This window comes from Mirounga angustirostris, unplaced genomic scaffold, assembly GCF_029215605.1.
Source record: "Mirounga angustirostris isolate CCGP_5_RB_7025 unplaced genomic scaffold, mMirAng1.0.hap1 SCAF_2, whole genome shotgun sequence".
Lineage (NCBI taxonomy): Eukaryota > Metazoa > Chordata > Mammalia > Carnivora > Phocidae > Mirounga > Mirounga angustirostris.
This window is the reverse complement of record NW_026991710.1, coordinates 86,652,975-86,680,227: the sequence shown is the minus strand read 5'-3', so window position 1 is coordinate 86,680,227 and position 27,253 is coordinate 86,652,975. Positions and strand designations below refer to the sequence as shown.

At 37.5% G+C, this 27,253-nt stretch overlaps 1 protein-coding gene and 1 pseudogene across 1 annotated transcript in view; both read right to left on the bottom strand.

Moving 5' to 3' along the window:
- Positions 1-2,521: 2,521 nt before the first annotated feature.
- GSTCD (glutathione S-transferase C-terminal domain containing) overlaps positions 2,522-27,253 on the bottom strand; it is a 130,496-nt gene continuing 105,764 nt past the window's right edge. The window contains exons 9-12 of the mRNA XM_045880641.3: positions 15,313-15,446; positions 13,324-13,354; positions 8,192-8,261; positions 2,522-5,197 (exon numbers count right to left, since the gene is read on the bottom strand). Coding sequence (XP_045736597.1) covers positions 5,061-5,197; positions 8,192-8,261; positions 13,324-13,354; positions 15,313-15,446 — 372 coding nt within the window. The 3' untranslated portion in view covers positions 2,522-5,060. The remainder of the gene's footprint in view (positions 5,198-8,191; positions 8,262-13,323; positions 13,355-15,312; positions 15,447-27,253) is intronic.
- On the bottom strand, positions 9,744-12,946 carry LOC123847710 (Y-box-binding protein 1-like; annotated as a pseudogene).

Genomic DNA, 27,253 nt, shown 5'->3' with positions numbered 1-27,253 from the left:
TATATAAGGCAGAATTTGCAAATCTGAAACTCCAATTAATAGAAGTTTCTCCAATCTTGTATAATAGAAAACAACTCCTTTCAGGTGTTTTCTGGAAAATTCCTTTCCAATAGTAAGTGTGAAAGGTCCACAGAGCAATGACAGGAAATGCTTATGACACATGCCTTCCCTCTTTGATTGATTCAATAAAATGCCCTACTCCAAGTCAATTGCATTCAGAATCTCCATTTCTAAACTGGAAGATGCAATAGCCTTTTCTTTCTGTTCTCTTCTTCCTTCTTTTGCCCTTCCTCCTCTTCTCTTCCTCTTTCAACTACATTGTTGGTGGTACATTACATTGCTGTTTGCAATTATCTGCAACCTCCTTCCACCAAGGCTATATACATCCCCACTGTGTTAAAACTCAGGAGGGGCTACGTAGTTTGCTTTAGTCAACAAAATGAGGGAAGTGAAATATATCAAATCTGCACAGAATCTTCAGTGGCTAGCTGATAGTTTGCCATGTCTGTTTCCTTTTCCATGAGACCAGCTATGTTCCTAATAGAAGCTTCTTGGTCAGGTGTGAAGATAATGTGGCGTAGAGTCATAACTGACTTGGATGGGTATGTACTATAAGTGAAAAATACATCTTTCTTGTGTAGAACTTCAAAAGGCAGAGAGATTTTGTTACTATAGCAAATCCCAGCTAATCCCGATAGGATTGCTAAAGAGCCTGAAATAGAATATAAGCTCTGCCAACTGCTTGCTGAGTTCAAATCTGGGTCTGCTCTTATTATGAAACACTGGCCTTAATTTCTATAAAATGAGATGACTAATGGCATCTAGTTCTTAGGGTCATTATGAGGATTGAAAATGAGTTATTATTTACAAAGGACTTAGAAGAGTGCCTAGCAAATATTAAATACTGTATTAGTGTTTGTTAAATAAATCTCTCTCTGTGTGTGCCTGTGTGTGTATAGAACAAAGTCTAGGAAGATGTAAAACAAAGTATTAACAGTGATTTAAAATTTTTTCCTTTTTTTTTTTTAATTTTTTCCTTTTTATGTAGCCACGTCTTCTAGTTTTTCTTCAACAGATATGTATTTCTGGAGTATAAAAAAATATCTATTGAAAATGCCCAACTACTTTGCTTTGAGAATCTGCTTTTTAAAAATTGTAACTTAAAAAGAGTATTGCTCCCTCTTAATGATTTAATTATATCACTTCCACAGAAACATAGCTCTAATTTTATTATGAAAACCAATAGAAAAACAGGTGTATGTGGAAGTTCTATTGATGGCAATTTTTTTGAATCATGGAGTGGGTAACGCCTGTAGCCAAAATCTTGAGAATGAGATTAAATGTTTAATTATTGTTATTCACATACTCTATCGCATGTGTGCTCTGAAAATATTTTGACTTCTAATATGACTGAAATGTCTCCCTAAATAAGATAAAATTATTTAGTCATTAATAATTATACCTCTCTATCTCTGAGCCAGGCTTGAAAGTTAATGAAAGATGATCTCTGGCTTCAAATCTTACAACTGCTTTTGACAGACAAGTGTAGGGGTGAAACCAGGTCACTTACTGGGACTGTTGTCATTGCCAACAACCTTCCTGCTGCCTGCATCCAACCTCTATTTGCCCTGGTGGAGAAGGAGCCTTGGAAAGGATTTACACAGAAAATCGTGTCCTAAGGGCAATCATTAACACCCATATCTATGACTAGCCACAGCCATCACAGCTGGAGAATTCCATGCCTGAGAACAATGGTGGGAAAAAGTGGAGTCACTTCCTTTTGTATTCTCGATACTTACCATAGGGGCTTTTTGGGTGGGGTGCTTTGAGTCACCTACGGTGGATGGAGAAGACTCTTCTGGACGGTGCACATTCTATAACAGGTAAATAACTCCAGAAAAGTTAGGACAGGCTTTCCTCAGGAGGTCAGGTCTAAGAGCAGAAGGATGAATGAGCTTAAGTTAATGGGAGGGGTAAGAGGAGGGTATTCTGGGTAGTGGGAACAACTTAAGGTAACAGCATCAAAACTATCAAATAATAAGTAAAACCAAACATCTATATTGAAAATTAGAAAATATTACTGAGAGTAATTAAAGAAGACATAAATATGTGGAAAGATATATTATGTTTATGGATTATAAGACTCAATATTGCTAATATGTTCATTTTCCCTAAATTGATCTAAAGATTCCAGACAATACCAAAAATCCCAGCAGGCTATTTTTTTTTTAAGGAAATTGATAAGCCAATTTAAAAATTTATATGGAAATACAATGGATTTAGAACAGTTAAAACAATCTGGAAAATGAGAAATGAAATTGGAAAATCACCTAATTTCAAGACTTACTATAAAGCTACAGTAATCAAACAAATTAATGGAACAGACTAGAGACCCCATAGGCTCATACACATACATCAGTTAATTTTCAACTGAGGTGCCAAGTCAATTCAATAGGAAGAGAAAAGATTTTTTAAATAAATGGTGCTAAAACAAATGTATATTTTTCAAAACCTACCTACCTCTATGTGAATATTGATTTGAGATGGATCATAGACCTAAAATGTAAAAAGCTAAAACCATAAAGTTTCTGTAGGAAAACATGGAAAAAAATCTTCATAACCTCAGGGTGGATAAAGATTTATTATAGAGGACACAGAAAGTACACAGCAAAAACAGATAAATTAGGTTTCCTGAAAATTAAAACATTCATTATGAAAATTGAGTAGGCAAGCCACAGACTGGGAAAAATATTCTCAATACATATATCTGACAAAGAACTCTTAACCAGAATATATAAAGAACTCTTATAAACCAACAATAAAAAACCACAAACAACCTAATTTTAAAAATGAGTAAAAGACTTGAACATTGACTTAACAAATGATGCTTAGTATCACTAGTCATCTGAGAAATGAAAATTAAAATCCCAGTGAAGTACCATTTCATGTCCACCAGAATGGTTAAAATAAAAAAGACTGACAATATCAAATGCTGTGAGGGTGGTGTTGAGAATTAGAATTTTTATACATTGCTGGTGGGAATATAAAATGGTACAACCGTTTTGGAAAAACTGTTTGGCAATTGACATTCATTTATTCAATGACCCAGCAATTCTACTACTAGGTATTTATCCAAGAGAAATGAAAACATATGTCCACAAAAAGACTTGTACAAGAATATTTATAGGCCTTATTTGTAATATCCTCAAAGTGGAAATAACCCAAATAAATACCAATTGGAGAGTAAATAAATACATTTTGATAAATTTATATAATAGAATGTTATTTAAGAATAAGAAGAAACTATTGATACATATAGCAACATGGATATTTCTCAAAAAATACTATCTTGGGAATAAGAAGCCAGACACAAAAGACTACATACTAAATTACTTCATTTATATGAAGGACAAAAATAGGCAGAGAAAATGGAGGATGATAGAAATCAGAGAGATTTCTACTTTTGGAGTAGGTGAAGTTGAACAGAAAGGGACATAAGAGAACTTTCTGTGCTGGCGGAAATATTCTATATCTTATTTCTGGTGGCAGTTGCATGAAGATTATATATATATATATATATAATCTCCATATATATATATATGTCAAAACTTCTCAAACTCAACACTTAAAATCTTAAAATCTGTTATTTTATTGTCTGTAAATTATACCTCCATTTAAAAAAGAAAGCCCAGGATAAAAGAGCATGGTATATCTATAGGTAAAAATGACTAAAAAACTCAGGGCTGATGGTTAATTCTTTTCTTAAATTTTACCTCAGAAAACAAGAATTCAAGTCCCCCTCCCTTGAATAAACTATTTCTGCATTTTAAGTCATGATGATGAAAGAGTTGCTTATTAAAATCCTTTTTCTCATAATATGTGTCATACAGGGCTTGAAAACATCAAAATCAATGAAATAAATCTAATCTCAAATGGAATAACCTAGGGCATGTAAAAGCTAAATAATTAGCAGCATGTGAGAAAGGACATGTCATCTGTCTTTAAAAAGTTCAGTTGGTGGACTGAGGAGAAGTGTGAGAAGAGAGAAATACTCAAATAAACTTCTAAACTCTGTACTCCTCCTACCTCCAATCTACATTCAGTAAGTGTTAGCAAAGTAATGTAACTAAAAAATATGGTTGATATCTGGAAAACAAATCCTGTGACCATACATTATATTATGACATAAAGAACTAATTCATTAATTTTTCTTTTACATGATTTATTCCATAGGCAAGGGACCATGTCTCTTGCAACTCATCTTTGTATCCTTGGAGGAATCTATGCCAGGGTCTTGCAAATAATGGATCCTCAGTAATTATTTATAAACTGGAATTCATTAATCAATGTATTTACTGATTAATTAGAATTTATGTCCAAATTACATACTCCCGCAGTGGGAAATTTCCTGCAAGTATTTTATGTCTTCATATAAAATGTCTGAACCAGTGATAATCTCATTTGGTAATTTATGGGAAACATATTTAAAGAAGTATATGAAATGAAATACAAGTCCATCTCATCCCGGCTTAAAAATTTAACCATACTGTAGTTGCCTGACTGGATATTTTTAAAAATTATAGAAAAAATACAATTGTTTAAAATACAACCAACCAACCAACCAACCAATCCCACTGAGTCTGGTTTTGGGCTCCATTTGAATATCTAAATGATTATAAAGGCTGCAATGATTACAAAGGCTTCAATTCACTGTTTTGAATTGAACATCAAATTGGCAAGATGAGAAAAGCTGTGAAGTGAGAAGGAAATTGTTATTCCAGTGATGTAACCTCCACTGGTGAGTATTATTCTGTTGGCAGCTGAGACTTCAGGGGATTCTCACTATGAAAACCAGTGGTCCTTTAATCATACGTTATAAGAGCATTTGTGATGCTTTGCAGGCAGCCTTTCTTCCATGATTTTCCTGCTGCTTTCCTTCCTGAGCACAATAAGTTCAATATGGCTAATGCTGTTTTCTAGTTATGCCAAGAACCTCCTAAATGCCACTGGGCTTTCATCATGAAGACGGATGGCCAAACATCAAATGTGAATATCTCCTTCTAAATGGGGACTCCCACGATCATGTTATTTTTGGGAGAGCAGCTCTCTGGCTCCATGGATATTACTTGAACGGAGTAACCACATTCTTCTGCAGCTCTTGCTCGATCCAGATCCACTAGGCACATGCACTGTTTTCCTGAAATACAATAAAATGGTATCATGAGATGCCCTACAGGGAACAGTGCAATTTCAATTTGTCCATCTATACAGCGACAAAATCTACAAGTATATGGCGAATGCTGTTTGCCCCCAAGTCCTGTTTAGTCTCTGTCAACCTAACTCTTGATCAGTACGGAGAAAATAAAATCACATATGATAGTTCACAGATTTGTTTCTGCTGATAATTTAGAGAACGTTAACTTTCTTTTTTTTGAGAATGTTAACTTTTTAAAATGTATTTATAAATAAATCTCAAATACAGACTACAGATCCTATTTCCCACTTTGGTTAAAAATACATTTAAAGGCCTTGTGCCTGCATTCCCTATGGAAATATATTACCTGTAATATTGTGAAAAAAATAACATCTATCTTTAATAATATTTAAAGTGTCATGCTAACAAAGAGGCATCTGAAAGATGGGCTACGTTTTTAGGACAAGGAAAAATGAGAAATGGAAAATATTTGAGAAAATTCTTATTTGTGCTTCAGTTATTTCAGGTGGATGTGTATGTTCAGCGTAACATAATCAATTTTCAGAACTCCTTCACCCCAATGAAATAGTGGTATTCAATCTTCTTTGTAATCTTTGGAAAACAAAAGAGAAAACCTGACTGGCAAGCAAAGCAGCTAATTTGTGTTCCTTTGGCAAATGCAAATTTCTATGTTAAAGGTAGCTCTGGAAATAAAAATGATTTGGGGTTGAATATATTCAAAGCTATGGTTCACTTTTATGCTTTCAATTTCTTTAAATTCAGTATACAAACTTCATCCTCCAAAAGGCTGCTGACTATGCAGAACTTAATTCCATTTTGCCTCCTAATTATAATAATGACTAAACATTATTTTTAAATAATTTATTTGGATGTCCACAGAAACTACTAAAATTGAATAGCTGCAGAAGTGAAGCCAGATAATTGAAACAGAGATGTTCTTCTGTGGAAGACAGAAGAACCCCACAGAAAAACTGTGGAAGGTGAAGTCAGTAGGTAAGAATTGGCAATGAGACATTCAGATTTAAAATGTTTATTTTGTACTTTTTTCTTAAAAGCTCCTATGCCAAAAAGGATGAACTGTGTTAGAAATGATATAAAAAGAGATGTCTTGAATTCCATTTAGGCGAAATCACCCCCCAACCCATCCCTCCCCGTTCATCAACAGTTGTGCAGCCGACATTCTTTTTTTCCCTTAAAATACTGTTCATCTTTTAAGACATCTGTAAAGGCTCCCCCCCACCCACCTCCGTCTACTCTTCAGTTTAAAATGAAACATTCTCTGTCAGAATAGACGCCCTGCATTCCTTCAGTACCCACCCTGGGTTTACACTGCAGCACATTCACCCTTGGCTTTGATCCCAGTCCAGTTAATATTTCTTTTTCTATTGCATAAAAGAATCTCATGTTTTCACATGTTGAAGAAGTACCTTTACAACTGAAATTCAGTTGTTGGTAGTCTCCCTTTGGGGGCCTTGAAAGCTTCCTAAAATGTTCACAGAACAAAAATATGGCCCATGCAAAGTACAGATGTCCACATTTGATGGAGTCCGTGACTTTGCACATGACCTTCCCTCCCCTCATGCCAGTGATCAGGCCAAATGTTCCTCCTCCTCTTCAACTCCAGCAACTTCCCATCTAGCACTCCCTGAACATTCACATGTACACTCAACTAGCTCAGAGAGTTGGGAATGGGGGAAGGAGGAGGCAGAGAAAAGGAGTGGGAAAGAGAAAGAGGTTGCATGCAGGAGAGAGAGGAAGAGCTTTTTCCATATCTTTATGCTCTGGAGTGTGAGAAAGAAAAGGAAATCAGGTCTCAGATGCCTCTCTGTATGTATCTTGCTATGCTGACTTTCACTTTAGAGTTTGAAGATAACTACTTCTCACACAACACAGTCCCTGTATGCAAGCTAATTATCCCATCTGGTGCTCAGCCAAAGAAATGGCAATCTGTTTTCCAAAATACTATGATGGCCTCCAAATTGGGGGCTCTTCTAAATAATTTTAAAGATTATTTTTGACTCCACTCAATCTTCTCAAGCCCTAATTTTGGAACCTAGCCTTCGTATCAGTTCATAGTGTGACTCCATCATCTAGCAGGTAAAGGATCCTGGACAAACTTTTGTCCCAGTCCTAAATAATAGTACATACCCCATAAGTATTTTCATTAGAATTTACTGAGATAATGGGTAAGGCATTTAGCTCAGCACTTAAATGCGCAGTCACTGTTAGCTGCTATTGTCCTTCTAAATGTGATTTCTTTTTCTAAAGCAAAGTCTTGGATAAATTCATTACTTAAACTTAAAATGCTATTGCAGGTCTTCCAATTAAGGTAATATTTACTATTACAGATGTCGAATAAATTGGTCTATGATTAATAATATACAAGTATACTTTTTTCCAAGAAAAAATGCTTATACATATTTTAACTAATTTTGGCATGCAAAGTTGATTTTTCCATCTTTATAGTTTCTTCTGTGGCTTTAGACAGATCCCTCAGTTTGTTCATAACAGTAAGAAAGAGATTTCACATAATTCTGCTCAATGTACAAATACTGAAGATGAATTTAAAAGTATTAATGTTGGGCACCTGGGTGGCTTAGTTGTTTAGTGTCTGCCTTCGGCTCAGGTCATGGTCCCAGGATTCTGGGTTCGAGCCCCGCATCGGGCTTCCTGCTTGGTGGGAAGCCTGCTTCTCTCTCTCCCACTCCCCCTGCTTGTTTTCCCTCTCTTGCTATATCTCTCTCTGTCAAATAAATGAATAAAATCTTCTAAAAAAAGTATTAATCTTAACAAAAATGGGATAAAATACTCTTATACCTACAAAGGCCTTTTCAACATGGATTGCCTTTTCTGGGGAAAACAAACTTGAGTTTCTTGTTGATAAATGGACCAGTTTTCCCCATATAGAACCAGTCCATTCATTTCTAGGCATACTGTACGTAATCTACTCATCAGCTGCTCTGTGAAAACACATACCTACAAGTCTTCGTTGGGGTGGAAGCTGGACAGCTGTCTGATCCGCAAATCTACACAGAATCATGTGTTCCTAAAAGAAAAAAACAATAGAATGTGGGTCTATTTTAATCTTCTGCTTCAAAACTAAAAATTATAAAAACTACCTCACTTATCTGGAGTTCTACAGTTTAACTGAATAAAGTAATGCACAAGTAATACTTCTGAAAGAAACACATTTTCAGAAAATGGTACTCAGTAACTTTTTCCCCTTCAAGTAGACTGTTCTTCAGATGCAGTTCTTAAGAATGGATGCAAGGAAAATCCTCAGGCCAGTTAGCCAGTTGCTTTTAGCCAAAATAGGGTTACAATGCATGATTATCATGTGTTAAACGAAAAGACCTAAAATTCACTTATATTTTTCCTTTAATAAAATTTGAATCTCAGGAACATGGTTCCAAGAAGTCAGTCTAGGTGGCTCCCACCAGGGAAAAAGGCAGTACTGTAGAAGATCATCACTCTTTGTGGGTTCTGTGGTTCTGTAGTTCTCTGGGATACCCAGCAGAGTGCTGGCTGTTCCTACACTTTTCTGGACTCTTCCCTTGTCCCTTTAGAGGAGAGGAAGCTGGCTCATTCACTCTCTCCTCACTCCAAAGGGCTGCTGGAGGTGCATCTACTTTAAGGGCAACCGTAAGAATGACCTGAGGGAGTGGGAGGAAAATTATTCTGCTTGACAATTTTAGGAAAGGCTGCTTTCATGCAAAAAGAACAAGGCTTTATAGGGGCAGAGAGCTGATGAGACTGCACAGCACTCTGAAATAGGCAAGCAGCCAAAGGTGAGTGCTCAGCCGGATTGGAGGTACTGCGATGTTCCCACGGCAGCTGTTCATTCGGAACAGATGCAGTCTCCAAGTGTGCAAATGATCTCACCTGTCAGCTTAGCCAAAGGCTTGAACTCGGATTCCTCGTTTGTCCCCTTTCGTCTTTTGTACATTCAACTTGAGGCCTCCGTTTTTTAATAAGGTAATTGAAGTGGCTGTGTGATGTTGGTTCTTTTTGAAGGGTTACCTCTGTCTCAACTTTTATGCATTAAAACAACAACAACAACACTGTAATGTTCACTATAAAATTTAGTGGCCAATGGGTAGGACACTAATAAAGTGGCTCAAATGAGTAAGTTGTATTAAGCAGCCATGAACCGGCATCGACAAAGGGGCAGAAGAAGGATTTAGAATTACATAATTTGAAGAAAAAGCAAGAAAAAGCATGCCCTTTGTCTTCATAGTGTTTGAAAGTCAAGATTCACTTAATGTTGAGGCAATCGCCTCTGGTGTCCTCACCAGATTTTACTGGAATTATTTGTGTATGTGTTCTCCCCAAGAGAAGTTAAATTCTGGAAGGGGAGGCACAGAGCAGAAGTCAGTAAAGATTTGCTGTATAAACTGAACTGTGGAGAAAAACACTTCCAAAGTAACTCTCAAGACATTTATTATTTATTTATTTATTTATTTATTTATTTATTTATTTATTTATTTATTTATTTATTTTTATTAACGGGTGCTTGCCATTTGTTGATTTTTTTGAAAAAATCAAGTTGTAAACTTTTTATTACAAATTAAAAATGAGATTCTTAAAAATCTCAACTTGACCAGATATGAAACAATTTAAAAACCTTTAAAGGCGTATTGAGAAAAACCAGGTTTTTGTTTTTTTTTTTTTAAACACGTCTGTCATTACCAAAAAGAGACGTCTTTAGGTAAAAATAATAAAAACCCCATGCTGCACAGATAATGCAGATAGTTCTATATCTGGTCAGTGGGCGAAAAGCAAGCACTTAAGGTCTTCAGCTCCAATCTTTTGTTCATTTCTTTTTTTTTTTTTTTTTAAAGATTTTATTTATTTATTTGAGACAGAACGAGAGAGAGAGCACATGAGAGGGGGGAGGGTCAGAGGGAGAAGCAGACCCCCCGCCCAGCAGGGAGCCCGATGCGGGACTCGATCCCGGGACTCCAGGATCACGACCTGAGCCGAAGGCAGTCGCTTAACCAACTGAGCCACCCAGGCGCCCCTTTTGTTCATTTCTTATTGCTGGAATTTCATCTTCATTTCTTCGTGGTGGATGGCTAAACCAGGTGGTGGTAGAGATGGTAAGCCGGCATTTACTCAGCCCGCCCTGCTCAGCCTCGGGAGCGGACGAATTCTCAGCTGGTGGCCCGGCGGCTTTTGTCTCTTTGCCATCTTGTGGTTTAGGGTTTTCTGGGCGTCTGCGTCGGTAATTGAAGTTGCAACGTACCGACGTTGAGATGGCTGCCGACCTTGGGTCTCATCTCCTTGATTTTCCTTAACTTCTCGTTGCCATCCCTCTAGGCTGTCTTTGGCGAGGAGGAGCCCTGCGGAATCGTGGTCTATAACCCCGATACCTGTTCCGTCTCACTGGTCTACCTTGTTCTCCTGCACCCTGGTGGTCAGCACCCCCCATCACGTCTCCCTGCACGGGAGGGTTGGAATCCGGTGGTCGACGCCCATAGGGTCTCCGCATGTAGGAAGGTGGGAAGCGTCGCCTGCGGTAGGGCCGGCGCTGTTGGGCCCGGCCTTCGGGAGCACTTTCCGATCCCTCGTTCTTTTCCCCACTCTCACTCTTCTGGTAATTCTGCTGGCAATTGCGTGGAGGGCCCCTGCGGCGTGCATAGGCTCTATAATGGTCACGGTCTGCTGCACGTTCACTGCCTTGCACTGGAACTCCACCAGGGCCTGGCACATTTGCTGCCCCGCACCCTTTTCCCCCTCAGCCACATCAGAGTCCACAGGGTCTCCATCTCCTTCACTGCGAAGGTACTTCCTGGGGTTATTCTTTGTGGCGGTCTGGTGTACAAATACACCTTCCTTGGCGTCATTCCTGTTGATGAAACCGGATCCATTTCTTACACTGAACCATTCTGCTGTTCCCCAAACCTTCCTTGCGATGACCTTCTTGTCCCCGCCGCCGGGGCCGCCGCTCCCTGCGCCGCGGCCAGTGGCCAGTGGTGCCGGGCTTGGTGTCGGCAGCGCTGAGGGCGGGGGGCGGGGGGGGGGCGGGGGGCGGCTGCTGGGTCTCGGCCTCGCTGCTCGTGGTTGCGGTGATGGTGACTGGGGCCGCCGGCGGCCGCTGCGGCTCCTCCCGCCGTGTGATGGCAACTAGGCCGGCGGCGGCGGCGGGGCTGCTCGGGGCTCTCTGGGGTCCGCTCTCCGCTCTCCGCTCCCGCTGCCGATCGAACTCAGTAACTCGCAAGACATTTAGGCACTACCCCCATTTAGTTCTGCCTGGCGGCCCACCCATCATGGTTCAGTTAAGAAATATCTTGCCACGGTACCCAAGAAGCTCAGACTTCCCTCTGGAGCCTTTCTACCTGAGACCCTCAAAAGGGCTGGTGGCCAAGCAGCTTTTGGGGGTGTGAGAGAAGGAGTAGACCCAGTAGACTGGGTACCAGTGAGTTTTCTGGTCTCTGGAAGAGCCTGGGTACCCTGTCGCTATTCTTTAGAAATGTTACGTTCTTTTCTAGCCAGTGAGACTGGGGCACCCAACCTCTTCACTGCCCTAGGTTTTTTACACGCATCCTCTCAATTTGTTTTTAGCCAGCATCACTCAAAGAGGCATTAAAAACAGGGCCCTAGTTTTTGTTTATTTTTCAACTCATTGTCTACTCTATTGGCAGGGTCTTATAAGAGAAAGGTAAGGTGTTTTGAATATTATGAAAACAAAGTTCCTGGGGTCCTAATGTTTCCCAAAAACCTTACAGTTCCCTAAGACATACACACTTAAAATCCAGTAAGCAAAGACCAGGGAAGTCTGGTTCTGGATGAATGCATCAACACTCTTCCCTCTATAGTATCTGTGTATGCTCAGAGCAGGGGGAGAGGTGAGGAGGGGGAAAGGGGATGGTGGGAGACAGAGTTGGAGGTGCCTGTTTAAGGATTATAAAGTAGAGGTGAAGGAGATATATGTGTCAAGCTGGTAGAAATGAACGTTTTTGAGTCACTGTCCCCCACTACTTAACCGTTGGATGGAGAAGGGAAAAATCTTGAAAGGTGGGGCCTGGCATGTAAAATGAAACTATATATTTTTAGTGAGTCTGCAAGAAGTGAACTAAGAATCTAATTTATCAAGTTTTAATGGGATTATTCATGTATTTCTGGCAAATATCATTACCATTTTTTAGAATGCATTTGTCATGTTATTGACCAATTAGTTAGTGGTAATATTCAGAAAGCTGGAAACTAGTTTGCTCAGATTGATGCCTCAGAACTATGTAATGTTCTGACTACTGTTGAGAAACAGTTCTTGTATTTCTTCACGCCTTATGAGTAGAGGTGCTGCGTTTGTTCTGGACCAGGGATTGGCAAACTCTGGCCTACGGGCCAAATCCAGCCTATGACCTCTTTTTGTATGGCTATCAAGTTAAAAACAGTCTTTACATTTTTAAAAGATTGTACATCACCACCACCAAAAGCAACAAGAAACGGCAAGGACAAAGTAGAATAGCTGGGAAATTTTTAAGTGGCTGACAAAACCTAAAATGTTTACTGTGTGACCTTTTTACAGAAAAATTTGCCTGTGTTCTAGATTATCTTCTCAAAGATGTTTATATAGTGAGCAACTCTGGAAAATACATAGTTTCACTCTGGAGCAAAGGGCAGGAATGCTTGCTTAAAGATTAAATCTTAAAACATTTGGGTTTCCTAAGCTCAGCTTCCCTCTCTTGTACTGCAATTCACTGTGTATGTAGGTGTCGCATGGCCCATTATGTACTGCCCTGTGGGAACTGGGTCTCAGGAAGTCAGGACAAAAATGATGATAGTCTGGCTACTCCTACTGCCAGGTCTCTAACTCAGAAGTCTCCTATCTGCCGGCATCCGTGAAACTGTGGCAGGCTAGCATGTGAACTTGCAGGGTAAACTCTCAGATCCTTCACAAGTCTTGCCACCTACTTGGACTTTAATCTTGATTCACAAAACAAAACAAAACATAAAAAGTAAAACAAGCCTCCCATATTACATGTTGATGAGTAATTCCAAGATAACTATAGATTATATATACCATTCAAAATTTGGGAGGGGGAAAAATATAAAGAAGGAATAAAAAGTATATTAGAAAGACATCTAGAACTTTTTAAGGTTACCTTGTATGATAAAGTTTTCTTGAATTGTTCACTGAAATAGAAAAGAAAAAAAAGAGTTATTACTTTAAACACCAAAGATTAGGAGTCGAGATAGTCTGTATATTTCTATATAGAATTATAGAAAAAACTATAAACAAAAGTAGGTATTTTATCTGAGGAGTGCATAATGCTATCTTACACTGAGAACTATGCCAGTTTGAAATGTCTTTATAAAAAGCCAAAAGCATACTCTCAGTATGCTATTAATTTTGAAGATTTTTTCAAAGATTGTTTACACTATTAGTGATGCACAACCATTTTTTTTTTTTTTTTCTCTTCCCCACATGGGTGCACAAAGATCCAGGGGTTTTAAAATGTAGGTTTTACTACTATTTTAGATATGGTGAGGCCAACAGATCAGGAGATGTTTGCCATGGAAAAGATAGTTTTTTCCCAACAATTCCTAAGAGAGGGCATGCCATGCCACAGAGAGCCACATGGGGAAGCACCAGCGCTGCTTAGGAGGCGGAGGGAGTGGGATACAATGTAGGCAAGAGCCTTTATTATGGATTCCATTGGAAGAGATGGCAAGGCAGGATGAGCAAACTTAGGACTGGGTAGGACTGGATAATGTCAGTGGCTTTGGGGATAGGGGCTGTCCCTAGTTGTCTGGGACCTGACACAGGTGATTAGGGCAGGGGGATAATGGCCTGGGAATGGTCTTCCACTGACAAAAGGAAAAAATGGCAATAAATCTACAGAGATATGAAAAAGCTGACAGACACTGAAGTAAGATTTTAAAATCAATGAAGTGAAGCCACAGGCTGAATAACTCAAATTAACATTCTTAAAAATCTTTATAGTGCTAGACTTACAGATTTCTTGATGGGTTGTAAAATATACATTTTATCTGTATAGATTCAGAACAGAGTGAAATTTCAGCTATTGAATAAACCTTAAGTTATACTTATTATTTGCCTTTCCAAAGTTCCTTTGGTTTTCTCTCAACTAGTTGCAAATTGTGGTAAAGAACAAAACAATGAAATAAAGAAAAAAAAAATCAAAGACAAAGAAAAAGAAGGCTATTGTTTGTACTTTATTACTTTATTCAGAAGCCTTTAAGTATAAATTCTGATGGAAATTTTCTAAGATTTCTTAAAAGTAATCATGCAATTGATCAAGAAATCTTTTTTTGACACATTATAGAATTTTTTTAAAACTAACATAATCTATTCTGCAATTAAAATGATCAGCATGATTCTCAATAACTGTGATTCAGAGAGTGAAATGTCATGAACACCAAGACAACAGCCCTCCACTAGGTTAGGCCAAAGTGGTAAGAAATAAAATGTCTCCCTCTTGTAGGTGGGATAAGAAGGACTGTAAAAATGGCTGTCCGGCTTGCAGATTAATCAGCACCCATGGGCAGTATTTAAAAATACTGCTGCTACTACCGTACCTGGCCACAGCTCACATTTTATTGAATGCTTACTCTGTGCCACTTCTAAGTGCTTTACATATATATCGTTCAGTTCTCACAAAAACCTTGAGGTAATTACTATTATAACCTCCATTTTATAGATGAGAAAATGTAGGCAAAAAGAGCTGAAGTAAATTGCCTGAAGTGAAACGACTTATAAAAGTCTGAGAAGCCGATGTTTGCCCCCCCGCCGGGGGACGGAAGACTTCCGGGTCCTAAGCACTTAACCACAACACCTGCTGCCTCTCAGAGGTGATGAGAAGTGCTGAACCTATCAGATTTCTTAGTCAGCCAGCTCACTCTCAGATGGACTCGCTTCTAAATTTCAGGAGCTGGGTCCAGGAGCAAAATCAAGGAGCAGCCATAGAGGAGGTCCTCTCTTCCTTATATAACTTATAAACAGTACCTGTGTTTGTGGAAAGAGGAAGTGAGTTCAAAAGTGAAATCTCATTGCAACTTTGTATCAAATGAGTTTCGGGCTTTAGCTTTATTCCCCACATTGGTGTCTTAGGGTGAACACTACATTTCACCTTTTGGGAAAATTAAACTTTGAGGTGTTCTGAATGAAACCATAACAGCAAGGGCATGTGACAAAGGAAGCCCGTGTTTTGATGCAGTGCTCAATCACCATGTCTGTTGCCACTCCACAAGCATGCAGTGCCACCTGGAAAACAAAACCAGACATCAGCACTAAGTTCTTGCTTAACCAACAATGCTACTTCTGTGCCTTTTTCCTTTTTTTTTTTTTTTTTTTTTTTTAACTCTTTGTGAGGACTGATCCTCTGGAGGTTTCAAGTTACCAGAACATTATTCCATAATAGTTAGATAGTTCGCATTTGGACATACCGCAGGACTAGTTAGCTATTCATATTAATTAAGAAAGCTAAGAAAGATCGAAAGATTACAAATGGAACATTGCAAATGAAGCCTAAGATTCATTCAGTGGAAAATCTGACATGGGGCGCCTGGGTGGCTCAGTCGTTAAGCGTCTGCCTTCGGCTCAGGTCATGATCCCAGGGTCCTGGGATCAAGCCCCACATCGGGCTCCCTGCTCAGCGGGAAGCCTGCTTCTCCCTCTCCCGCTCCCCCTGCTTGTGTTCCCTCTCTCGCTGTCTCTCTCTCTATCAAATAACTAAATAAAATCTTAAAAAAAAAAAAAAGAAAATCTGACATGATGTTAAATATGGAAAATTTAATATGTATGCATGTCTAAACTAGTTCTCTTGCTGATTATGAACTGTGGCAGGAACACTAGACTGAAATCTGAATTTCTAGTCTCAAACTGTAGTTGCCTATGAGATCCTGGGCCATTTAAAATTTAACTTCTTTGAGCCTTGGTCTGCTCCACTATAAACTATGGTTACCAATATTTACATATAACAATGCTGTTGCAAAAATTAAATAAAAATGTATCTGAAAACATTCTTCCAAATGCTATATGAATATAATCTAATCAATGCTGTATGAAAACTGATCAAATCATATTTATGGAGCCCCTTTTCATCTTCATATAACAGTTCTTAATATTGGTGAATTACATGAACTACTTTCAATGGGTTTATTTAAAAAGGAAGGAATAAAATTATGAATTGGAATCTAATTAGGGCTTCAATAATTCATTAAAAAACCTCTAAAAATGATCTTAAGATATGTTTTCAAAACAAATTCCTCAAATATGTCTATATTGTGTCACAATCTAAAGTAGACAATTATGAAAATTATTAGGCTAAATAAAGCAAAACAGGACCCTATGGGAAAAAAATCTGATATGGGGATCTTAAAAAATAAAGCATTTTGTCAGAAAAATGCTCAGATCTCTGACAACTTCAGGGTAGGGAGGGGCTTTTAGAGTGAAGAGATTTTCTGGAAATTTCTGGATATGAGTATCATAAGCCAGATTCCCCTCTTAAACTGGAAAGCCAAAAGCAATGTTGTATTGGGAAGAGGAAAGCATGATCTCTGCTCATCATCCTTCTTCTGAATCTCCCCTCCATCTAGGTTTACATCAATTTAGAAGTCAACAATCCCTGTGGTTGTTGTCAATCCACTTTTCCTCTTTCACTCTGAAAATTGAGCCTGGGAAGGCTGCCGTTCAGTGAAGGCAGGCACTACTGGGTAATTGGGAGTGAAGAACCTTGATTTCTCATTTGTTCCTTTTATTTAATCAGTTTTGCAGAGTAAAAATCAGGCCAGTTCTTCATTTTCATGAGTAGCTGGAGAAAACCTCACCATAAAAGTTATAAATGCATTTTCCCCTGAAGGGGAAGAAAAGACAACCAATACTCCCTGAGTGCCCTTTATGTGGGGCCACGACGCTGGGTAATGGCACGCAGATCTTTCTATGCTCACAACGGCCCTGAGAGATTTTATCTCCGTTTTAGAAGTAAGGAAACTAAGGCTCAGAGAAATTAAGAACATGCCCACAACAAAGCAGCTCCTGAGTGGCAGGATCCTGAACCCATGCATTAATTATATCAGGCTGCTTCCCCGCAAAACCCTTTTAAGGCTCTTAAAGAATTCCTTTTGCTACATGCAAAAGAATGAGTTTATTTCCCTCATTTAAACAAAACAACTAAATTTAAGAACTATTTACACAATGGATTTTAGTCCTAAAAGGTTTTATTGCTTCATATGCTCCTAATTTCCATTGTTACCAAATGCCAGTCAGAAAGAACAGGCAAATAACGAAGAGAGATATAGATCAATGGAACGATTTGAATATGAACATTGAGCATAAAACAAAGGTGGCACTTTGGATCACTGGGAAAAAGATGGACTTTTAATTTATTTTTTTTTAAGATTTTATTTTTAAGTAATCTCTATACCCAACGTGGGGATCGAACTTACAACCCTGAGATCAAGAGTTGCATGCTCTACCAACTGAGCCAGCCAGGTGCCCCAAAGATGGGCTTTTTAATAAGTGATGTTGGGTTAACCTGAGAGCCATATGAAAAATAAAATTAGATCCTTTCCTCTCACCACACATAGTACATTTCAAATGGACTAGAGATTTAAAATGCAAAACAACAACAACAACCATGAGTGAATTCCTCTATAACCTAGGGGAGTGGAAATACTTAACTATGTCTGAAATTCTACATACAATAAGGGATAAGGTTAAAAAATTTGACAAAAAATGAAAAAAAAATGGCAAAGAAACAAAAACCATACGTAAAAAGATAAATGACAAAGAGAAAAAATTGGCAACTTAAAGCATTAACAAAAGGTTAATATCCCTTATACATAGCAAGTTTCTGAAAATAAAGAAAAGTATAATAATCTGATAGTAAATGGACAAGAGATTTGGAAAATTCAGAAACAAAAATATGCGATTATGTCTTAAACCAAAGTTGTCCAATATGGTTCAAAATAAGAGAAGTATTTAAGTTACATTAAGATATTACCTATCACCTATTAAAGTGGCAAAAATTCTAAAATTTGATGACAACCTATGGGCCAGGGTATGGTGAAACAGACAATGTCATACATTGCTGGTGGGAATATAAAAATGTCACAACCCCATGGAGGAGGAATTTAGCAATATCCAGCAAAATTACATGAGTACTTTGCGATCTCACTTCTAAAAATCTGTTCAAGGGATACACTGGCCAAAACATAAAAAGATGTATTCATTGAGGCAATATTTGAAATAACAACAAAATGGAAACAAGTCAATTTTCCATTGACAGAGGACTCGCGGCTTACTCTGAAGCTCTAAAAAGGAATGGGGAATATTTCTCTACATGGCCATGGTAGATATTATTAAATGAAAAATAATGTTAAAAATTGTCAAACTATTTTCAGTAATCATCATTGGTGTCTGTATTTTTGTTTTAGGACTCAAATATGTATATTGTGAGATAAAGCAAATAAGAAATTTGCTGATGCCATTAGGAAATAGATTTTTTTTTAAGCACAGGAGAAAGAAGAAAGAGATATGAAATAGCTAAGTGAGACTAAGTTAAAATCCCATGGTCCTGAATTTAAATTGGAAGTGTCAGTATGTACCCATGATGATTAAAAAAAAAAAAATTGCCTTGCTAAGACCACAGTAGAGCCTGGAAACAAAGACCAAACCAGTAGCAATGACTATCCCCAGTACCTAAATTGTGGTCATTGAAATAGCATTTTCCTTTAAAAGAATTTAGAGCTGCATGGAGAAATAGCTGCTGCCAGGTAGGAGGCAGGAAATGCATAAGATGAGTTGGAACATCGTGTTATACTGAAAGCAGGGACACTATGAAATACTATTGAAGTCCTATCAGTAGGACTCAGGAGCTAACCTCAAGAGGCTCCCACTTAACAAATATGGGAATATCTGAGTCAGTGAGAATAATAAGTGCAATAATAAGTGTAATAATAAGTGCAATAATAAGTGTTTCAAACATTAAATTGATGAGTCAATAATTGTACTGAGAAAAAAAAAACTGGTCACTTTCAGTAGATAACCAACTCACTTTGAAAACCAGAAAATACAGGGAAAGAATCAAATTTTATCTGGCCTTTCCTAATGTACTGTACCTCTGCATAACCGAACAGTTAATAAAGGAAAGTAAATGAAGATGGAATGATAAGATTAAAAGAATATCGCCATTTTGCAATCCTTGCCAAAGTAATGGAGCTAAGGTCAATGATCACAAATGCTGCTGATGTTGCACAAGAGACAGCCAGACATAAGTGCCTACTGATTTGAACACACCACCACCTTTGATGTATCCTTACCCCAAAGTAAACCTGATCTGATTATGTCTTTACAATCTAGATCTAACTACCAATTTCTAAGCAATCTTGGGAACAGGGTAATATGTGAAACAACACCAGGGGGATATGATCAGCAAAATCCAAATTGTGGGAGACTGTAAAGGAGAAATGACATGGTCATATAAACAATCTTTAAGGGGAAAAAAAAAACAGGGATGGTGTAGTAGGACGAGTGAGTCTACCTGCTCATACCTGAAACATGTCAACATGGCAAAAAGGATTTTTTTTTAGATGTAATTAAGATTAAGAACCTTAAAATACCAAGATTATTCTGGATTTACATGGGTGGGTTCAATCAAATCACATGAGGACTTCAAAGTAGAGAACTTTCTCAGACTGGAAGCAAGAGAGATGAGACACAAGGAAAAGTCAGAGGTTTGAGGCATGAGAATGACTTGAACCACCATTGCTGGCTTTCACCAGTAGCTCTAGAGGCTGAGAATGAATCCTTGCTGAGTCAGCAAGGGAGTTGGAACCTTAATCCTACAATTCTAAATTCTAAATTCTACCAACAACCTGAACCATCCCAGAAGTGGATTTCCCCTCAGAGCCTTTAGATAAGAGCCAAACCAAAGTAGAGGCTGACTTTGACCTAATGACACCTGGCGCAGAGAAACTAGTTAAGCCCACCTGGATTTCTGATCTATAGAACTGTGAGATAACAAATTTGTGTTATTTTAAGCTGCCAAATTTGTGGTCATTTTTTTTTGACAAGACAAATAGAAAACTAAAGCAGATGAAAACCTATAAATTTTAAGCCTTAAGATTCACATTAACCATTTCAATTTTTGTGTCTTATTTCAATCCTCATTAAAAGAAATACACTGTAAAAAATCATGAGACAAATGATGTAGAGAGCTTCTACAGCAACATGAAGGTGATCTTGTTGAGTAATTTGCTATTCTCTCTTATTAATCATTACTACTTAATCCTACCAGTTGCAGAATTCATTCATTCATTCAACAATCAATGGGCATGTATTTACTGCTATTATGGTAGTGGCTGGGAATACAAAGGTCAAAAAAAGATCCCTTTTGCATGCTCTGTCATAGTAACCACTGAATCCAAACTACTTAATATATTAATCAACTCAATCTGGGAATCATATAGGTTGAAACAACTCATAAAGTTCATAAAATATGTCTCTCATGTGTGTGATTCACAAGGGATACAAAGAAGAGTAAAACACTACACATACAACAACACACAAACCGTACACAAACCTGTCTAATACAGGATAGAATAGGTTAAGTGCCATTAAAAAAGTACAAACAGAAGCATCAAAGGGACAGGAGATATTCAGATGGGGAAAATTCAAGAAGGGAGTCCTGGAGGAGGTGGCATTTGAGGAGGGCCTTGCAGGGTAGAAAGGAGTTTAGAAAGCAAAGAAATAACAAGCCAGAGGCAAAAGAACAGACAGCGTTTTCATGAAATAGGGAGTGATACTACTATTAGAAGTAATATAAAATTTAACATTTATTGAGTAAGGTATTATGTTAAGTGCTTTCCATGTATTTACTCATTTAACACAATAACCCTATGAAATAAGTACTATTTTTTAAATTTACCTTTTTATTGTGGTAAAAATACATACAAGATTTACCAGCTTAACCATTTTTAAGTGTACACATTGTTGTGAATCAGATCTCCAAAACCTTTTCATCTTGCAAAACTGAAACTCCATACCAACGGCAGCAACTTCCATTTTCCCCTTCCCCTCAGCCCCTGGTAACTACCATTCTACTTTCTGTTTCTATGCATGTGACTACCTTAGATACTTCATATAAGAGGAATCTTACAGTATTTATCTTTTTGTAACTGGCTTATTTCACTTAGCATCCTCAATGTTCATCCAGGTTGTAGCATGACAAGACTTCCTTCTTTTTTAAGGCTAAATTATATATATATATCACATTTTGTTTATATGTATATAATATATATATATATCACATTTTGGCTAAATTATATATAATTTATATATAATCACAATATATATATTTATATATCACATTTTGGCTAAATTATATATCTATATCTATATGTAGATATAGATATCTTTCACATTTTGTTTATCCACTCATCTGTCCATGGACATTTGAATTGCTTCCACCTCTTGGCTATTGGGAATAGTGCTGCTGTGAACAGGGGTATGCAAACATCTAAGTAGGTACTATTTTAAGATAAGGAAATTGAGGCCCAGAGAGGGTAAGTAACCTGTTCCAGGTCACACAGCAAATCAAGGACCCTAACTCAGACAGTTCAGGGCCTCCATCCTAGATAACTACTCTTAACAAATACATCCCCTGTCTTTTTATTCATTGCATTGGTCCTACTATCTTCTGAAATTACAACAACGTAGGGAACTAGCATGTAATCAGTATCTGCTGGATGTCACAATCTTTACATTGATTTTTTGATTTAATCATTTCATTATTGTCTTAATTTAATATGTTAACTAGCTCTTATTATCTCCATTTGCAATAACATGCCCAAAGTCACCTAGCCAGAAAGACCTGGTCTAAGGTCACAAGTAATGAAGTCAAGACTTAAACTCAAACTGCCTGATACCAAACTTTGTTCTAGTTCTCTATGTTCCCATTTGCTTCTTTCTGAGATGTAGGGAGTGAACAGAAGTCATTGACTGGATTCCAGGCCTGGATCTCACACTAACTTGTTATGCTCCTCTGTAGATAGAGATGGCTTTAACTGCTCCATCTGTAAAATGGGAAGATTGAACTGGATGATCTTTAAATTTGCCCAGCCCAATTAGGCTCAGAACCTTTGCTTCTCAAAGAAGGATTCTTCACCAAGTATCTTAGACAGTAGTAGGCATGGTCCCAACAGTGCACTCATGTTCTCTTCCAAACCCCTTTAAAAACTTCTGTGCAATTATATTATAGATAATTGGCTTTGAAGGCATGTAAAGTAATAACAAAGAGTCCCTTGTTCTGTACACACTCTTCCACCCCCGTAAGAACATCTGGCAACCAAAGCCAATGCTTTTCAACTCACTGGTTTTCTTTCCTGAAATCTAGAACTTTGTCCATATAATAAATACAGATTGCTACCCTTGATTTATAAATATTAGACATTATCTGTTGATTTTCCATTATGGAAGATGGTTTTGTTTTTGTGTGGTTTGGCTTGTTTGTTTTTTTACATTTACATCCTTTTCTCTTTTAGCATCCTCTTAATATTACCTCCAACTTTTAGTTAAGTATTTATGTAATGTTTTTATTATTGTTGCTTTGTATATATACTGTTCACTGCTGAACTAAGTGTGTTGTATAATCTTTTTAAACATCCAAGCCTCTCCCTACCCAAAAGCTCTGTAAAATGCCTTATTGTATAACTTTCTACTGTATGAAAATTACTAAGTAATCTATCAGTCTCATTTTTCTTTCCTGAGGACATCTTTTCTGGGCTTTCTGACCTTAAACTAATGACTCAATGTTTTCTGGGCCTTCTGCCTAGCTCTGGTCCTGAGATTCCCTTTGCCATCATAATGAGAATCCTCTTCACCTCCTTTTGTGTTAGATAACACTTATTCCTTTTTCTTATTTACTCTCTTGTGTTAGTGAAGCACATCTTCTAGGAATTTCCTGAAGTACATTTCTTGAGATGTTAACATTTTATTACTTTCACACTTTTAAAAAAATTTTTGTATTAACATATAGTGTATTATTTATTTCAGAGGTACAGGTCTGTGATTCATCAGTCTTACACAATTCACAGCGCTCACCATAGTACCTACCCTCCCCAATATCCATCACCCAGCCACCCCATCCCTCCCACCCCCTCCACTCCAGCAACCCTCAGTTTGTTTCCTGAGATTAAGAGTCTTGGTTTGTCTCCCTCTCCAGTTTCGTCTTGTTTCATTTTTCCCTCCCTTCCCCTATGATCCTCTGTCTTGTTTCTCAGATTCCTCATATCAGTGAGATCATATGATACATGTCTTTCTCTGATTGACTTATTTCGCTAAGCATAACACCTCCAGTTCCATCCACGTCATTGCAAATGGCAAGATTTCATTCCTTTTGATGGCTGCATAATATTCCATTGTATATATATACCACTTCTTTATCCATTCATCTATTGATGGACATCTTGGCTCTTTCCACAGTTTGGCTATTGTGGACATTGCTGCTATAAACATTGGGGTGCACGTACCCCTTCAGATCCCTACATTTGTGTCTTTGGGGTAAATACCCGGTAGTGCAATTGCTGGATCATATTGTAGCTCTATTTTCAACTTTTTGAGGAACCCCCATACTGTTTTCCAGAGTGGCTGCACCAGCTTGCATTCCCACCAACAGTGTAGGAGGGTTCCCCTTTCTCCGCATCCCCACCAACATCTGTCGTTTCCTGACTTGTTAATTTTAGCCATTCTGACTGGTGTGAGGTGGTATCTCATTGAGGTTTTGATTTGGATTTCCCTGATGCCAAGCGATGTTGAGCACTTTTTCATGTGTCTGTTGGCCATTTGTATGTCTTCTTTAGAGAAATGTCTCTTCATGTCTTCTGCCCATTTCTTGACTGGATTTTTTTTTTTTCCATTGATCTATGTGTCTGTTTTTGTGCCAGTACCATGCTGTCTTGATGATTACAGTTTTGTAATAGAACTTGAAGTCCAGAATTGTGATGCCACCAGCTTTGCTTTTCTTTTTCAACATTCCTCTGGCTATTTAGGGTCTTTTCTGTTTCCATACAAATTTTAGGATTATTTGTTCCATTTCTTTGAAAAAAGTTGATGGTATTTTGATAGGGATTGCATTAAATGTGTAGATTGCTCCAGGTAGCATAGACATTTTCACAATATTTGTTCTTCCAATCCATGGGCATGGAACATTTTTCCATTTCTTTGTGTCTTCTTCAATTTCTTTCATGAGTATTTTATAGTTTTCTGAGTATAGATCCTTTGCCTCTTTGGTTAGATTTATTCCTAGGTATCTTATGGTTTTGGGTGCAATTGTAAGTGGGATCGACTCCTTAATTTCTCTTTCTTCTGTCTTGTTGTTGGTGTATAGAAATGCAACTGATTTCTGTGCATTGATTTTATATCCTGCCACTTTACTGAATTCCTGTATGAGTTCTAGCAGTTTTGGGGTGGAGTCTTTTGGGTTTTCCACATAAAGTCTCATATCATGTGCAAAATGTGAGAGTTTCACTTCTTCTTTGCCGATTTTGATGTTTTTATTTCTTTTTGTTGTCCGATTGCTGAGGCTGGGATTTCTGTCACACTTTTTTTTAATGCTTATTTCAGTTTCTATTTCTTTTTTTGTTCTACTTTTATAGGTGGTGCCCTACAGTTCATCTTTTAGGTTTTCTACTTGTGTTTTTTTTTTTTTTTTTCAATTTTGGTTAACGTATTTTTAATTTCCAGGAAGTTCCTTTTTGTTCTCTGTTGGTTCATTTTCTTTCCCCTTTTTCATTCTATCCTTGTTTTGTTCATGTAATATCTTCTCTGATCTCTCCATGGATGAGATCCTTTGTTATGTTTGTTGCTTTCGTTTCTATCTTCTGTTTCAGAAGTTTTCCACATTTGATATTCCTTGGCTGTCAGTTCATATTAAAGAGTGAATCACTAAAAAGTTGACTGGAAGTACTGAATAAAAGACTTGAAGAGTGGTGGGCTTCACTAGTGACTGAGTGATCAGGTGGCTGGCTGCTTTTTTTTTTTTTTTTTTAATTACAGCTATAGTATCTGTAGTTATTTTCCCTGGGGACAGCTCTGATTCTTTTGATCTCTTTGATTGAGAACATGATTCCCGCTTCTGAAGTTCTGGAAGTAAGGGCAAATGGGGGGCGAGGGGGAAGAGATCCATCATTCAGTGTGCAGATTCTCACTGAGTTCTTGTTTTCAGGACAGCTCATCACCCTTGCCCTCCTCTGTGCTGAGCATCTCTGGCTCAGTTTCTTCATAGAATAAACTTCTAGTTCCTTGCAGGAGTCAGGGAGTGTACACAAGATGGAGGTAGGTTTCTGGGTCTCTAAATATTTTTAATTAAACATGATTTCAGCTCTTCCTTATCCCCTGCCTCTGAGGTTTCTGGTATCCTGAATTCTTGACATTTTCTGGGATTTGATGAGAGCAAAGTGACTTGCTTCTTGATAGTCACTCCCCCTCCTCATGCATTTAAGTTTGATCTTCCTCTTTTCTACTCAATAATTTACCATTTTTCTTCAATCTGCTTTCTGCCTTCATATATTATGGTTCAAATTACAGAATCTTGAACGTAGGTTCATCAAAGACGGAGGATGAGTCTTCTGGTTTTTGTTCTCCTTGTTATTTGGGGGGCCTCATCTTTCTTGGAGAGAAGGGGTTTGAAATACCTCTGTCTGCAGTCTTCATGTGGGAAATCCTCCATTTTGCCTTAATGATTTTTCAAAATTACGTCTGAGACTATATACTTCCTCAAGTTTCTTTTCTTTTAAAACAAGGATTATATAAATTACTCATCAAAGGTGTTACTGAACTACATTGTATAATTGCATATTTATTGCATTGTATACAATTACATTGTATAATTATATACTAACATACGTAACTAGGAATGAGCTTGTCATTAAGCACTCAGCACTGATAAACCACAAACAATCATATTAAAAATTGTTATGGGTAAGATAGAAAAAGGTAAATACATAACTCAAAAATAAACTGTTTTCAGATTTGGATATATATTGATAATATAGAAAATACTCACCAATACTGTTAGAAATCAATACCTTATCACCTAGTTCAGAAGACTCTGTTACTGTTGGAATTATCCAGCTAAAACATTTTGCTAGGCAAGCTATTTAGCACTGATACAGTTTTTGTTTTTTTAATACAGTGTGTTTTTCCATAGTCATGGTCCTTTCTGCAATATTGTTTGAGAACATGCATATTAATATACATTGTAAGTTAGGTCTTAAAAAGCATAATCTTGTAAGTTTTCACAATAATGAAAGTTATTTATCTTGCAGTAGACAAGGCATTAATGGACCTTTTTTTTAAAAAAAAAAAAAGCCTTAAAAACCCATCTGTGAAGAAATTTTTTGTAAGTTTCCCTTTAAGGGTTGGTAATCTATACATACTGTCTTAGTTTGGGTTGTTATTTAAAAAAAAAAAAAATCACCATACTGTGGGTGGCTTGAACAGCAAACATTTATTTCTCACAGCGCTGGAGGCTGAGAAGTCTGAGATCAGGGTGCTGGCAGATCTAATGTCTAGTGAGGACCCCTTCCTGGTTTACAGATAGAGAGCTAGGAGGGGAAGCAAGCTCTCTCTTCTTACAAGGGTACCAATTCCATTTCAGAAGGGCTCCACCTTCATGACCTAATTCCCTTCCAGGGGCCCCACCTCCTAATTCCATGACATTAAGGTTTAGGAATTCAACATATGAATTTTTTGAAAGAGGACACAAACATTCAACCCATAACATATACTTAATTCTGGGTCATACAGCTACATATATTGAAACTGGGAGGAAAAAATACCTTCTTGGATGTTTCTTACTTTTGAAAACACTTTTATATTTTGCTCAGGACACTAATAGTCATTATAACCAAAATCAGAATGAGCCAATAACATAGTATTTCTATAATAACTACTTGTTTTGAAAGAAAAAAATATATTTTATATGTTCAGAATTCTTTTAGATACTTGTAATAATCCTTAGGGACTATTAGCCTTTATTGGCTAAATAAACTATCTATCTATCTCTATGA